The sequence below is a fragment of the Bombina bombina genome, chromosome 5, assembly GCF_027579735.1.
Source record: "Bombina bombina isolate aBomBom1 chromosome 5, aBomBom1.pri, whole genome shotgun sequence".
NCBI classification, from domain to species: domain Eukaryota; kingdom Metazoa; phylum Chordata; class Amphibia; order Anura; family Bombinatoridae; genus Bombina; species Bombina bombina.
This window is the reverse complement of record NC_069503.1, coordinates 1,109,655,738-1,109,672,593: the sequence shown is the minus strand read 5'-3', so window position 1 is coordinate 1,109,672,593 and position 16,856 is coordinate 1,109,655,738. Positions and strand designations below refer to the sequence as shown.

Genomic DNA, 16,856 nt, shown 5'->3' with positions numbered 1-16,856 from the left:
TCGTTGGCTGTAGAACTAACAACTAATCACAATAAGTGAATGAACTCTTTCTGAAAACTAGAGGTAGACAAAGCTTCCAAACCCAAAGAGCTATATATAACCCCTCCTACCTCTATGGTCGTTGGTCTTATCTTTGCCTCTGCTGGAGGATGGTGAATTGTGATGTGCAGAGGATTTCTTCATTTTAGTAACTTTAAAATGGTTTGACCAAATGGTCAAACTTAAAGTGAAGGTCAATTTCGATGATAATCTTATTAAAACAAGGGCACTTTAATTCATCAAAATTGACATTTCACTAATTTTCTTCAAAAGTTTACCTTTTAATCCTGACAGCCGCTGCAGCACTTTCTCCGCCCATTGCAAACCCTCTTCGCGGGTCCAAAATGACAAATCCGGCTTCCTCCAATCAGTGTTGCATCAGGCCATGAAACCCCCCCCCCCCCCCCCGGGGGAAGCCGTGCTTGGAAGAAGCTGGTTTCGTGATTTCTGATGTAAGAGGCTTCCGACGGCCAGGGGAATTACTGGAGCGGCTTTTAGGATTATAAGGTAAGTTTTTGAAGAAAAGGAGTGAAATGTAAATTTTGATGATTTTAAAGTGCCCTTGTTTTTAATAGGTTTAATAAAAACCGGGCACTAATTCATCAAAATTGACCTTCACTTTAAACTATAACTGGTATGTGTAGAGGCGTACCTTGCAGATATTGCGTGTTTGGTTCCAGACCACCGCAACAAAGTGAATACAGCAATAAAGTGAGTCATACTATTTTTTTGAAAAATGGTTCCGAGAGACTTGCTCGAAAAAGGGTTGTCACAAACCTTCAATTTGTTAAAAGTAACAGAAAAGCAAAGGGACAAGATTATTTACAATTTTGATGTATTTTGCAGCTCCCTCTTGTGAAAACTAGAGTATTTACGTGACGATTACAAATATTACCTCTTGAATTGGCAGAGGTGGGGGTACTCGGTACCGGTCAGTACCCCCCACAAAAAAAAATCCGTATGTGTGTATATATAACATTTTCAATATGTCTACAAAAAAAAGTGTAGTTCATTAGCTGCTGTGTCAAAAGCAGTGATGTCTTTTAAATTTAGCAGGTATGTTTATTTTTCAGAAGCATTTTTGCAAATTTATCAGGATTTGTAATTATGGGGTCCTATAAAGGTAACTTTCGTAAATCTGCAGCTAACAATTGTAAATAGTAACGTTCAATTGCATGTGAGAAGTTATGTTAAAGGATTACTTTCTGTTATAATTTTTTAGCTAAACAACTAACATATTAAAGTTAATAAACATTAATTAAAACCTACTGACCTATATTTTCTCCAAAACGAAGTTTCATAACGTTCTAAAAGTTATATCTTTTATTCGCAGATGATGTCACGTTATCCTGCCCACTATTTTCAGCACTGCATGTTCAAAATACTTAAACCAATAACTCTGTGTTTAAAGCGCCATTTTGAAACCTAGGTATTGTAAACGGATTGGTACAGAGCAAAGGATACCCACGGAGTGGGTTTGGAAAACAATTACATTTGCAGACAAGATTTCTGATATACGGTAGAGATATGTTAATTAAATGCTATTGATAAAAATCGTATTTGGGGTAATTAGTTAGTAACAGGCATAGACAAAATTTACTTACAGTGGCCCTTTAAACAAATAGTTGTGGTTGAACTGCATAGATTTTTTTCTTTAAACAGAGCGGTATTACAGTGTGTGTTTGTGTGTGTGGGCAATGTAACCATATTTAATATGTGTATTTTTAATTTCAGCATTTAATTCTGAGATCTATGGAGCTGCTGAAGAGCACCTTTGAGTACTGCCACGCTCAGCACTGAATCCTCGTACGTGCACCATCCCTGGTAGACTGCGCAGGATCCGGGTGCCTGCAAGGGGAGACAACCATTCAAACTCATTGTGCGCGGATATTTAGTCAGAAACGTTTCTGCCTGAACGCCACTGGTTGCCCTTCACACTCAAGTCCTGCTGTAAAATACACAGTATATCCAGATGGGGTAACGTGATTGTGCAAGCAAAATTCTATTTGTATTGAACAGGATTTTTAAAAAAAACTATTAAACAAAAACTTGTTATTGAAGTAAAAATCTGAAAAGACAGTTTATCACAAAGACTTGGAAACTGAACACTATTGAAAAAACGGCTTCCAACACACGGTGACTTTTTTTTTCCTCTTCTTTATTTGTTGGGGTTTTTTGTGGATATTGTATAACCCCTTGGCCTTTTTTTGCACAATATTTGTGTGTGTGACTTTTTTTTTTTTTGTAAGATTTTGATTGTTTTCCCTATAACGTGTGATCATGGCTCGTATTAATCGACCCGCTCCAGTTGAAGTTTGCTACAAAAACATGCGGTTTCTGATTACCCACAATCCTACTAATGCTACCTTGAATACCTTTATTGAGGTAAGTACCACATGAATGTCACTAATTTATACACATTTTTGTTTTTCACACCATACGAATCCTACTTATTTTTTTTATTTTTTTTTGCAATTGTTCTTTTGCTTAAAGTGAGTGTACTGTATATTTTTACATATTGCTCCTATAATTTTTTTTCGTCATTTGAGCAGTTTTTGCCTGTTAAATCCACCACCTAAACTGAAAATAGCAATGTTGCAGTATTAACTATGAATAAGCTATGTAATAGACATGTGCAAAATTATCTTATTATTCCTTTGCAAAGCAAATTACTTAAAGGGACATGAAACCCATTTTTATTTATTTTTTTCCAGAATTAAAGTTGCTTAAAATTGCATGCTCTAATTTATTACTATTAAGTTTTCTTCGTTCTCTTGGTATCTTTATTTGAAAAAGCAGAAATGTAAGCTTAGAAGCCAGCCCATTTTTGGTTCAGTACTCTGGGTTGTGCTTGCTGATTGGCTAAATGTAACCACTAATCAGCAAGCACTAACCAGAGTACTGAACCAAAAAATAAGCTTTCTGCTTTTTCAAATAAAAATACCAAGAGAACAAAGAAAAATTGATGGGTAAATTAGAAAGTTGCTAAACATTTCTTGCTCTATCTAAATCACGAAAGAAAATGGGTTTCATGTCCCTTTTTAATCTTAACTTTTTTTTTTGTGTATCAGGAATTTGTTCATTAACTAAGCAAACTACTACAAAAATGTGTTCATTGATATTCAGTTTCCCCATTTAAGAGCAGAAATTAACTTTATTTTTTGCAGCTTTTTTGGGTATATATTCTTAGTTGGAAGCTAAACCTAGGAGGTTCATATGCTAATTTCTTAGACCTTGAAGACTGCCTCTGATCTGCATGCATTTTGACCACTAGAGGGCATTAGTTCATGTTTCATATAGATAACATTAAGCTCATGCACGTAAAGTTACCCTGGAGTGAGCACTGATTGGCTAAAATGCAGGTCTGTCAAAAGAACTGTAATAAGGGGGCAGTTTGCAGAGTCATAGATAAATGGAAATCAGAGGTAAAACGTGTATTTCTAGAACAGTGTTGGTTATGGATATGGGTAATAAAGGGATTATCTTTCTTTTTAAACAACATTTCTGGTGTTGACTGTCCCTTTAATCCAGTTAGGAACTTGTAAGGTGGGCCTTGCTGCGTTTTCCTAACATATTTGCTGCCCATGGTATAGAAAGCCAGAGTAGGTTTATTGTTTATTCTTTCTTTTTTCCACAGGTGTAAGGAGTATGTGTCCTCTGGAGGGGGCAGGTAGGCACCTCAGTTCTTTTGAGGTGTATAGGGTGTCTGTGAATTTTAACTGAGTGTAAAATCGGTCATTTCTAATGGAAGACGTTACCGCACTAAGCTAGAAAAAAATTAAAGTGACAGTAATTTTTTTCAAATATCTTGTTTCTGTTTTCCATACTATGGAGAGGGATCAAGCCTCTTTTCCTTGTGATACTTGTTTGTTATGCTTAGAGGCACCAATTGTTCTACCCATGAAATGTTTCTTGTTTGTCTATTGAGTATAAAAATAAAATTTTGCCCATTGGGCCTAATGTCTCTCAGGATGATGCTGTTCAGGCAATGCCACAGCTTTCTCCTCAGACGTCCCCAGCCTCTTTGGTGTCACAGTGCCCTGCAGGTCCTCTCAACCTCCTGGAGGAGTTTATTTGCCCTCAGATTTTGCTGCCCAGGTATCTTCTGCTGCATTATCTGCCTTTCCTATGCTTAAGGGAAAACGCAAGAGGAAAATGAGAGATTCAGATAACAAGGTTTCTGTTCTTCCCACTCCTACCCTGGTTGCCCTCCCTCATAAGTCTGATGAGGATACGTTGGTAGCTTCTTAGGGTGAAATCTCAGATTCAGACAGTATAATTCCTTTATCTGATGCTGAAGTAGTATCCTTTCAGATTTAAGCTTGAACACCTTCAGTATTGTTGAAGGTTTTAGCTATCTTGGACGACTCCAATACTCCTGTCGTGGTCAACCCTAAGAAATCTAGTAAACTTAATTATTACTATGATGTTTCCTGTTCCAGACCGTGTTTCAGAGATTATTTCACAGGAATGGGAGTAGCCAGGGATGGCTTTTTCCCAGTCTCTCTTGTCTTTTAAAAATGTTTCCTGTCGCTGACTCCATTAAGGATTAATGGCGCATGGTGCCTAGAGTAGAAGGGGCCATTTCTACTTTGGCTAAGAGGGCTACTATTCCTATAGAGGATAGCTGCTCTTTTAAGGATCCAATGGACAAAAAGCTTAAGGCTTAGTTGAAGATGTATGTTCATCAAGGTCTTCAATGGCAACCTGCAGTTTGTATTGCCACTGTATCAAGTGCGACATCTTATTGGTACAACGCCTTGTCTGATTCTCTTCAGGTAGAGGCTCCTTTGGAGTAGATCCAAGACAGGATTAAGGCTCTCAAGTTAGCCAACTCTATTTCTGATGCTACTATACAAGTGATTAAACTGGGATTATTTGGCTTTGCGGTGCTAGCTCGCAGGGCACTGTGGCTCAAATGTTGGTTAGCGGATGTTACTTCTAAGTCCAAGCTTCTGGCGCTTCCTTACAAGGGTAAGACCTTGTTTGGACCTGGTTTGGCAGAAATAATTTCTGACATTACTGGTGGAAAAGGGTCTTTTCTACCACAAGACAAGAAGAATAGACCTAAAGAACGTGAAAATTAATTTTCGTTCCTTTCGTAAATTCAAAGGAAAGTCTTCCTCTTCCAAGCAGGAGCATTCCAAGTCTTGGCTGCAGGTTTCTTGGATTGCTTCCCCTTGTTCCAAGACTGATTGGGCTTCCGAGTCGAAATCCGCATAAAGGGTTTGCGCCCAATCCGGGATCGGATCAAGTGGGGGTCAGACTTTCTCTGTTTTATCAAGCATGAATGTGAGATGTTCCAGATCCCTGGGACATGGACATAGTATCTCAGGGTTACAGAAAAGAATGTAAAACTTTTCCTCCCAGGGGCAGATTCCGCCACTCAAGATTATCTGCAGAGCAGGTAAAAAAAGGCATTCTTGAACGGAGTGGCATTCTTAAAAAGTGTTTTCGGATAGAAATATTAATCGGGAAATTGTTTTGTTCTCTCTGTCCCAATCCTTCTCATAAAGAACGTCTGTTGCACAACTTGATGGGCGATGTGTGCTCTAAAATTCTACCTACAGACGACTAAGGATTTTTGCCCTGTTGATTTGTTCTCAGTAAAGCGTAAGGGTCAAAAGGCTACTTCTACTTCTCTTTCCCTCTGGTTGAGAAGTATGATTCTTTTTGCTTATGAAATTGCTGGACAGCAGCCTCTTGAGAGAATTACAGCTCATTCCACTAGGGCTGTCTCCTCTTCTTGGGCTTTCAAAAACCAAGCTTTTGTGGAACAGATTTGCAAGGCTGCAACTTGGTCCTCTCTGCATACATTTTCCAAATTTGATACTTTTGCCTCGGGTGAGGCCTCTTTTGGGAGAAAGGTTCTTCAAGCGGTGGTGCCTTCCGTTTAGGTCTGCCTATCTTGTTCTCTCCCCCTAGTCATGTGTCTTCTAGCTTGGGTATTGGTTTCCACTAGTAATTGGTGACGTTGTGGACTCTCCATATCCTCCAGAAATAAATTTATCAGGTAAGCATACATTTTTTTTTGTTACTGCTACATTTTATTCTTAGGCTGATATTTGCTTTGAATACATCATTATGTCAAGCATATATTTAATTTGCTGTCCCTTTTAACATTAACAGGATATTAAAGTCAAAATTAAACTTGATGATTTAGATGGGGCATGCAATTTTAAACAACGTTCTAATTTAATTTTCCAATTAAATTTGCTTTGTTCTCTTGGTATTCTTTGTTGAAAGCTAAACCTAGGTATCTTATAGGCTGATTTCTAGGCCCTTGTAGGATGCCTCTTATCTCAGTGCATTGTATTTGCTTTTCATAGCTTGACAGTGCTATTTCATATGTACCATGTAGATAACATTCTGCTCACTCCTATTTGTGTCAGCACTGATTGGCTAAACTGCAAGTGTGTGAAAAGAACTGAAATAAGGGGGCAGACTGCATAAATGTTTTGTAGATGATCAATTTATTTAGCCCATCTGGGGGTGTTTTTGTAAAAATGTTATTTTAAAAGTGAGCAAAACTATATTTCTTTCATGTAATTAGCAAGAGTCCATGAGCTAGTGACGTATGGGATATACATTCCTACCAGGAGGGGCAAAGTTTCCCAAACCTCAAAATGCCTATAAATACACCCCTCACCACACCCACAAATCAGTTTTACAAACTTTGCCTCCTATGGAGGTGGTGAAGTAAGTTTGTGCTAGATTCTACGTTATGCGCTCCGCAGCAGGTTGGAGCCCGGTTTTCCTCTCAGCGTGCAGTGAATGTCAGAGGGATGTGAGGAGAGTATTGCCTATTTGAATTCAATGATCTCCTTCTACGGGGTCTATTTCATAGCTTCTCTGTTATCGGTCGTAGAGATTCATCTCTTACCTCCCTTTTCAGATCGACGATATACTCTTATATATACCATTACCTCTACTGATTCTCGTTTCAGTACTGGTTTGGCTTTCTACTACATGTAGATGAGTGTCCTGGGGTAAGTAAGTCTTATTTTCTGTGACACTCTAAGCTATGGTTGGGCACTTTTATATAAAAGTTCTAAATATATGTATTCAAACATTTATTTGCCTTGACTCAGGATGTTCAAACATTCCTTATTTCAGACAGTCAGTTTCATATTTGGGATAATGCATATGAATAAATCAATTTTTTTCTTACCTTAAAATTTGACTTTTTTCCCTGTGGGCTGTTAGGCTCGCGGGGGCTGAAAATGCTTCATTTTATTGCGTCATTCTTGGCGCGGACTTTTTTGGCGCAAAAATGTTTTCTGTTTCCGGCGTCATACGTGTCGCCGGAAGTTGCGTCATTTTTTACGTTTTTTGCGCCAAAAGTGTCGGCGTTCCGGATGTGGGCATCTTTTTTGGCGCTAAAAAATATGGGCGTCACTATTGTCTCCACATTATTTAAGTCTCATTATTTATTGCTTCTGGTTGCTAGAAGCTTGTTCACTGGCATTTTTTCCCATTCCTGAAACTGTCATTTAAGGAATTTGATCAATTTTGCTTTATATGTTGTTTTTTCTATTACATATTGCAAGATGTCCCAGATTGACACTGAGTCAGAAGATACTTATGGAAAATCGCTGCCTGATGCTGAACCTACCAAAGTTAAGTGTATCTGCTGTAAGCTTATGGTATCTGTTCCTCCAGCTGTTGTTTGTAATGAATGTCATGACAAACTTGTTAATGCAGATAATATTTCCTTTAGTAATGTTACATTACCTGTTGCTGTTCCGTCAACATCTAATACTCGGGGTGTTCCTGTTAACATAAGAGATTTTGTTTCTAAATCCATTAAGAAGGCTATGTCTGTTATTCCTCCTTCTAGTAAACGTAAAAGGTCTTTTAAAACTTCTAATTTTTCAGATGAATTTTTAAATGAACATCATCATTCTGATTCTGATAATGGTTCCTCTGGTTCAGAGGATTCTGTCTCAGAGGTTGATGCTGATAAATCTTCATATTTATTCGTTCTTTACTTAAAGAAGTCTTAATTGCATTAGAAATAGAGGATTCTGGTCCTCTTGATACTAAATCTAAACGTTTAAATAAGGTTTTTAAATCTCCTGTAGTTATTCCAGAAGTTTTTCCTGTCCCTGATGCTATTTCTGAAGTAATCTCCAGGGAATGGAATAATTTGGGTAATTCATTTACTCCTTCTAAACGTTTTAAGCAATTATATCCTGTGCCATCTGACAGATTAGAGTTTTGGGACAAAATCCCTAAGGTTGATGGGGCTATCTCTACTCTTGCTAAACGTACTACTATTCCTACGGCAGATAGTACTTCCTTTAAGGATCCTTTAGATAGGAAGATTGAATCCTTTCTAAGAAAAGCTTACTTATGTTCAGGTAATCTTCTTAGACCTGCTATATCTTTAGCGGATGTTGCCACAGCTTCAATTTTTTGGTTAGAAGCTTTAGCGCAACAAGTAACAGATCATAATTCTCATAGCATTGTTAATCTTCAACATGCTAATAACTTTATTTGTGATGCCATCTTTGATATCATTAGAGTTGATGTCAGGTATATGTCTCTAGCTATTTTAGCTAGAAGAGCTTTATGGCTTAAAACTTGGAATGCTGATATGTCTTCTAAGTCAACTTTGCTTTCCCTTTCTTTCCAGGGTAATAAATTATTTGGTTCTCAGTTGGATTCTATTATCTCAACTGTTACTGGAGGGAAAGGAACTTTTTTACCACAGGATAAAAAATCTAAAGGTAAATTTAGGTCTAATAATCGTTTTCGTTCCTTTCGTCACAAAAAGGAACAAAAGCCTGATCCTTCGCCCACAGGAGCGGTATCAGTTTGGAAACCATCTCCATTCTGGAATAAATCCAAGCCTTTTAGAAAACCAAAGCCAGCTCCAAAGTCCACATGAAGGTGCGGCCCTCATTCCAGCCCAGCTGGTAGGGGGCAGATTACGTTTTTTCAAAGAAATTTGGATCAATTCAATTCACAATCTTTGGATTCAGAACATTGTTTCAGAAGGGTACAGAATTGGCTTCAAGATAAGGCCTCCTGCAAAGAGATTTTTTTCTTTCCCGTGTCCCAGTAAATCCAGTGAAAGCTCAAGCATTTCTGAAATGTGTTTCAGATCTAGAGTTGGCTGGAGTAATTATGCCTGTTCCAGTTCTGGAACAGGGGCTGGGGTTTTATTCAAATCTCTTCATTGTACCAAAGAAGGAGAATTCCTTCAGACCAGTTCTGGATCTAAAAATATTGAATCGTTATGTAAGGATACCAACATTCAAAATGGTAACTATAAGGACTATCCTGCCTTTTGTTCAGCAAGGGCATTATATGTCCACAATAGATTTACAGGATGCATATCTGCATATTCCGATTCATCCAGATCACTATCTGTTTCTGAGATTCTCTTTCCTAGACAAGCATTACCAGTTTGTGGCTCTGCCGTTTGGCCTAGCAACAGCTCCAAGAATTTTTACAAAGGTTCTCGGTGCCCTTCTGTCTGTAATCAGAGAACAGGGTATTGTATTTCCTTATTTGGACGATATCTTGGTACTTGCTCAGTCTTCACATTTAGCAGAATCTCATACGAATCGACTTGTGTTGTTTCTTCAAAATCATGGTTGGAGGATCAATTTACCGAAAAGTTCATTGATTCCTCAGACAAGGGTAACCTTTTTAGGTTTCCAGATAGATTGTGTCCATGACTCTGAAGGTTTCGACAAGCTGAGATCAATTTTAGATGTCTCTTGTCTGTCGGAGACCATCACAATCATTCCCTTCGGTAGCCTTATGCATGGAAATTCTAGGTCTTATGCATCGGACGCGATCCCCTTTGCTCGTTTTCACATGCGACCTCTTCAGCTCTGTATGCTGAACCAGTGGTGCAGGGATTACACAAAGATATCTCAATTAATATCTTTAAAACCGATTGTACGACACTCTCTGACGTGGTGGACAGATCACCATTGTTTAGTTCAGGGGGCTTCTTTTGTTCTTCCGACCTGGACTGTAATTTCAACAGATGCAAGTCTGACAGGTTGGGGAGCTGTTTGGGGGTCTCTGACAGCACAAGGGGTTTGGGAATCTCAGGAGGTGAGATTACCAATCAATATTTTGGAACTCCGTGCAATTTTCAGAGCTCTTCAGTCATGGCCTCTTCTAAAGAGAGAATCTTTCATTTGTTTTCAGACAGACAATGTCACAACTGTGGCATACATCAATCATCAAGGAGGGACTCACAGTCCTCTAGCTATGAAAGAAGTATCTCGAATACTGGTATGGGAGGAATCCAGCTCCTGTCTAGTTTCTGCGGTTCATATCCCAGGTATAGACAATTGGGAAGCGGATTATCTCAGTCGCCAAACGTTACATCTGGGCGAATGGTCTCTTCACCCAGAGGTATTTCTTCAGATTGTTCAAATGTGGGGACTTCCAGAAATAGATCTGATGGCTTCTCATCTAAACAAGAAACTTCCCAGGTATCTGTCCAGATCCAGGGATCCTCAGGCGGAATCATTGGATGCATTGTCACTTCCTTGGAAGTATCATCCTGCCTATCTCTTTCCGCCTCTAGTTCTTCTTCCAAGAGTAATTTCCAAGATTCTAAAGGAGTGCTCGTTTGTTCTGCTGGTGGCTCCAGCATGGCCTCACAGGTTTTGGTATGCGGATCTTGTCCGGATGGCCTCTTGCCAACCGTGGACTCTTCCGTTAAGACCATACCTTCTGTCGCAATGTCCTTTTTTCCATTAGGATCTCAAATCCTTAAATTTAAAGGTATGGAGGTTGAACGCTTGATTCTTAGTCAAAGAGGTTTCTCTGACTCTGTGATTAATACTATGTTACAGGCTCGTAAATTTGTATCTAGAAAGATATATTATAGAGTCTGGAAGACTTACATTTCTTGGTGTCTTTCTCATCATTTTTCCTGGCATTCTTTTAGAATTCCGAGAATTTTACAGTTTCTTCAGGATGGTTTGGATAAAGGTTTGTCTGCAAGTTCCTTGAAAGGACAAATCTCTGCTCTTTCTGTTCTTTTTCACAGAAGGATTGCTAATCTTCCTGATATTCATTGTTTTGTACAAGCTTTGGTTCGTATAAAACCTGTCATTAAGTCAATTTCTCCTCCTTGGAGTTTGAATTTGGTTCTGGGGGCTCTTCAAGCTCCTCCGTTTGAACCTATGCATTCTTTGGACATTAAATTACTTTCTTGGAAAGTTTTGTTTCTTTTGGCCATCTCTTCTGCTAGAAGAGTTTCTGAATTATCTGCTCTTTCCTGTGAGTCTCCTTTTCTGATTTTTCATCAGGATAAGGCGGTGTTGCGAACTTCTTTTAAATTTTTACCTAAGGTTGTGAATTCTAACAACATTAGTAGAGAAATTGTGGTTCCTTCATTGTGTCCTAATCCTAAGAATTCTAAGGAGAGATCATTGCATTCTTTGGATGTAGTTAGAGCTTTGAAATATTATGTTGAAGCTACTAAGAATTCCGAAAGACTTCTAGTCTATTTGTTATCTTTTCCGGTTCTAGGAAAGGTCAGAAGGCTTCTGCCATTTCTTTGGCATCTTGGTTAAAATCTTTAATTCATCATGCTTATGTCGAGTCGGGTAAAACTCCGCCTCAAAGGATTACAGCTCATTCTACTAGGTCAGTTTCTACTTCCTGGGCGTTTAGGAATGAAGCTTCGGTTGATCAGATTTGCAAAGCAGCAACTTGGTCTTCTTTGCATACTTTTACTAAATTCTACCATTTTGATGTGTTTTCTTCTTCTGAAGCAGTTTTTGGTAGAAAAGTACTTCAGGCAGCTGTTTCAGTTTGATTCTTCTGCTTATAATTTCAGTTTTTTTCATTATAAGATTTAAACTTTATTTTGGGTGTGGATTATTTTCAGCGGAATTGGCTGTCTTTATTTTATCCCTCCCTCTCTAGTGACTCTTGCGTGGAAGATCCACATCTTGGGTAGTCATTATCCCATACGTCACTAGCTCATGGACTCTTGCTAATTACATGAAAGAAAACATAATTTATGTAAGAACTTACCTGATAAATTCATTTCTTTCATATTAGCAAGAGTCCATGAGGCCCACCCTTTTTGTGGTGGTTTTTGATTTTTTTTGTATAAAGCACAATTATTCCAATTCCTTATTTTTTATGCTTTCGCACTTTTTTCTTATCACCCCACTTCTTGGCTATGCGTTAAACTGATTTGTGGGTGTGGTGAGGGGTGTATTTATAGGCATTTTGAGGTTTGGGAAACTTTGCCCCTCCTGGTAGGAATGTATATCCCATACGTCACTTGCTCATGGACTCTTGCTAATATGAAAGAAATTAATTTATCAGGTAAGTTTTTACATAAATTATGTTATTTTGCGGATTTTCAGACTCCAGCTTTCTCCTGTTTGTGTAAAGGGTCTTCATATGCAGGGGGGTGTCTGATTTATCAGCTCATTTCAGTGGGTGTTCCAGCTAACCTTATCAACAGTGCTAAATTGGGAGCTTCCTAGTAGATTTTTAAAAGGTTTTATACTGGATTTTCAAATCGGTACTGTGCCTATTCTTCTTTTTAGTATTGTATTGCATGCAGTTATATTAAAGGGACAGTATACACACCTTTTCATATAACTGTTGGTTATGCAAAACTGGAATGGGTAATAAAGGGATTATTTTTTTAAACAAACATTGTTCTCACTCCCGTGGAGTTATGCATGTACCAACACTGGCTGAAATGCATGTTTGTAAAAAGCACTGTGATAAGGGGGCAGTCTACAGAGGCTTGCTTAGAAGTTAATCACAGAGGTAAAAAGTATATAAATAAAATAGCGTTTTATGCAAAATATATATAATGTTTTTTTTATCTTATTTTTTAAACAATTCAAATTTTCATGTAGACTGTCCCTTTAAACTTTACCAGAAGAAATGGGAACATTAATTCTATAGTTTAAAATTAGCCGTGCTTGTGCTCATTCATTGCTCTGTGTGTACGTTGCAACCCTTTGTCAGCCTAGGGGGTTAAATATTAAAACATGGAATAATTGACGTTCACAACAGTACTTGGGAGCTTAGTGTAATTGTCTACTAAAACAGAGTATCTTTTTTTTAATTTCTGTCAGTCGTCAGACTTGATTGAGCATTCTCAAAGTTCTAATTGCAAAATTGTTTCAAGCGAGTTGCTGATATGAAACATATGTTTTAATCCTGTTACTGATCTGTTGCCTATGTTTTTAATACGGTTACTGAAAAGATACCTATGTTAAATGCAGTTACTGACACAATGCCTGTGTTCAATACGGTTACGGATACGATGCCTGTGTTTAATGCGGTTACTGATTAGGGATGGGGGAATGTTTTGCAACAGTAGAAAATTTTAAAGAATTTTAACACTTTTTTTTTTTTCTTTATGAATGTTTGCACAACATTGGTTTTATGTAATTATTTCTAATGCTCTCTTTAAATGTAAATCAAATTATGCAATATTCAAAACAGAAACATTCAAATTGATATATTTGTATCTATTCTGTATAAATGTACTAAATTCCCTACCAAATTAACTATTGAATTTCTGAATAGTATTTGTTAAATCGAATGTTGCATTCAAAATTTCTAATGTGGATATTCGATTTCATTATGAACATTCGAAAACAAAAGTAACATTGATTACCGAATTTTAATGATTTTTTTTTATTCTTGTCAACATTATATTGTCTAAAACAAATGTTTACAGAACTCTTCATTCTACCAAACGAATGACACTTTCAGCACAGTCGCCCATCCCTATTACTGATATGCCTGTTTAATAGGGTTATGTATCTGATGCCTGTTTATCCCCTTAACGACGCAAGTCGTACAGGGTACGTCGCACACAACCTGGTCTTAGAAGACCAGCAACGTACCCTATACGACATTAGGAGTTTAAAGAGGCTGGAAGCGATCATGCTCGCTTCCAGCTGCTTTCCGGTTATTGCAGTGATGCCTTGATATCGAGGCATCCTGCAATAACACCCCTTGGCCATCCAATGCAGAGAGATCCACTCTGTGGCCCTCTGCACCGGACATTGATGGCCGGTATCGTTGGTGGGTGGGAGCCGACTTGGGAGGCGGGTGGGCGGCCATCAATGGGCCGGGTAATGTAGTGGGGGGCGGGGCTGATGGGGATGCGCACGGGAGGTGGCGGGCGTGCGCGGGGTGGGAGCGGGTGGGAACCGCTACACTACAGAAAATCTATTGTTATAAAAGTGGGGAAATAGTTGTAAGTTTAAAAAATAAATAAATCCAAGCTATCTAGGAGGGGGTGGGGGGTTGGTCTTTGGTGGGGGGGGGGAGCTACACTACAGAAAAGGGGAAAAAAGCTACTATTTTATTCTAAACTGGGTACTGGCAGACAGCTGCCAGTACCCAATATGGCGCCCATTAGGGCAGAGGGGGAGGGTTAGAGAGCTGTTTGGTGGGGGATCAGTAAGGGGGGGGTGTCCTACACAGCAGCATATGTAAATATGCTTTTAAAAAAAATCCTAGATATACCTTTTTTATTTTAGTACTGGCAGAGTTGCTGCTAGTACTTAAGATGGCGGGGACAATTGTGGGGTGGGGGATGGAAGAGAGCTGTTTGGGAGGGATCAGGGGTCTGATGTTTCAGGTGGGAGGCTGAGCTCTACACTAAAGCTAAAATTAACCCTGCAAGCTACCTAATTAACCCCTTCGCTGCTAGCCATAATACACGTGTGATGCGCAGCGGCATTTAGCGGCCTTCTAATTACCAAAAAGCAACGCCAAAGCCATATATGTCTGCTATTTCTGAACAAAGGGGATCCCAGAGAAGCATTTACAACCATTTGTGCCATAATTGCACAAGCTGTTTGTAAATGATTTCAGTGAGAATCCTAAAATTGTGAAAAATTTTAAAGTTTTTTTTTTTTAATTTGATCGCATTTGGCGGTGAAATGGTGGCATGAAATATAACAAAACTTGTTTATATATGCCTGTCAACTCTGTGCAATAAAAGTTTTAAGTTTATTTTAACCAACTTGAGCCTGGAGATTGATTGTGAGCATACCACTACCAGACAGTTCATTTATCGGAGAGCCGCAGCTACTGAAGATTAGCCGGAGAGAGCAAGCTGGCCAGCTCTGATTGCCAGCACGTTTCCACAAGCACACTGGTGTGCTGTGTTAAAGTGTGAGTACCCTGTGTACAAATCCTCTGAAGTGTGTGCTTCCCTTATCTCTATCGATACACACATTTGTGCGCCTCTCTTTTTTTCTTCGTTAATTTTTTGTATTTGATGGCATTTGACGGTGAAATGGTGGCATGAAATATACCAAAATTGGCCTAGATCAATACTTTGAAATGTCTACTGAAAAAAAATATATACATGTCAATGGATATTGAGGGATTCCTGAAAGATATTAGTGTTCTAATGTAACTAGCGCTTATTTTTTTTTAAAAAAAAAAATGGTTTGGAAATAGCAAAGTGCTACTTGTATTTATGGCCCTATAACTTGCAAAAAAAGCAAAGAACATGTAAACATTGAGTATTTCTAAACTCAGGACAAAATTTAGAAACTATTTAGCATGGGTGTTTTTTGGTGGTTGTAGATTATGGGGGTCAAAGTTAGAAAAAGTGTGTTTTTTTTTTCCATTTTTTTTCTCATATTTTATATATTTTTTATAGTAAATTATAAGATATGATGAAAATAATGGTATCTTTAGAAAGTCCATTTAATGGCGAGAAAAAAGGTATATAATATGTGTGGGTACAGTAAATGAGTAACAGGAAAATTACAGCTAAACACAAACACCGCAAAAATGTAAAAATAGCCTTGGTCCCAAACGGACAGAAAATGGAAAAGTGCTGTGGTCATTAAGGGGTTAATATGGTTACGATTTATAAGGCCTAGGTTAAATAGGGTTATGGATATGAGGCTTAGATTTAATACTTTATGGATAGCTTGCCTAGATATGTTTCTCCAACATTGGTGTGTCCGGTCCACGGCGTCATCCATTACTTGTGGGAAATGTTCTCCCCCACAGGGAAAGGCAAGGAGAGCACACAGCAAGAGCTGTCCATATAGCTCCCCCTCTGGCTCCGCCCCCCAGTCATTCTCCTTGCCGCTCTGAACAAGTAGCATCTCCACGGGGATGGTGAGGAGTTTGTGGTGTTAGTTGTAGTTTTTTATTCTTCTATCAAGAGTTTATTTTAAAATAGTGCTGGCTTGTACTATTTACTCTACAACAGAAAAGTGATGAAGATTTCTGTTTAAGAGGGCTATGATTTTAGCACAAGTAACTAAAATCCATTACTGTTACCTCGCAGGACTGTTGAAACCAGAGAACTTCAGTTGGGGGTAACAGTTTGCAGACTCATCTGCTTCAGGTATGACTAGTCTCCTTCTAACAACACAGGCTAATGCTAGATGACAGTCATTTTTCCCCTCAGGGAAAACGGTAAGCCATTTTTCTTTCACCTCAGTAAAAAAGATAACAGGCTTCCCCTTTTTGATTTTTATGCTGGTAGACACTGTTAGGGGCCAAATCGATTGGTTTTTATTACAATATGATGGCAATTGAAATGTTTTATAAGTTCATTTACACTGGGGGACATTTTTTATTGATCTGGCTTGCTTTAGACACCTAAATCTAGTCAGGAAGGCCCCTTCACTCTAGTGTACTGAGGGAGGAGGCCTCATTTTAGCACTTCAGCTACGCAGTAGATTTTAAGGCAGTGCATGCAGTCTTATGTGAGAGGGTCCTGTGGCTCAGAAAGTGACTCCAGAAGGCTTATTTCTGTGGATGGTTGACCCCTAAGGAAGGTAAAAAGCTACAGCATGCTGTAGCTGGGA

At 38.6% G+C, this 16,856-nt stretch overlaps 1 protein-coding gene across 3 annotated transcripts in view; it reads left to right on the top strand.

The window, feature by feature from the left end:
* Positions 1–16,856, top strand: part of PTP4A3 (protein tyrosine phosphatase 4A3) — a 232,061-nt gene that overhangs the window by 113,410 nt on the left and 101,795 nt on the right. For all 3 annotated transcript variants that reach the window (XM_053715401.1, XM_053715399.1, XM_053715400.1), the window contains one exon: positions 1,774–2,424. In XM_053715401.1, the coding sequence (XP_053571376.1) occupies positions 2,320–2,424 (105 nt within the window). In that variant the 5' untranslated portion in view covers positions 1,774–2,319. The remainder of the gene's footprint in view (positions 1–1,773; positions 2,425–16,856) is intronic.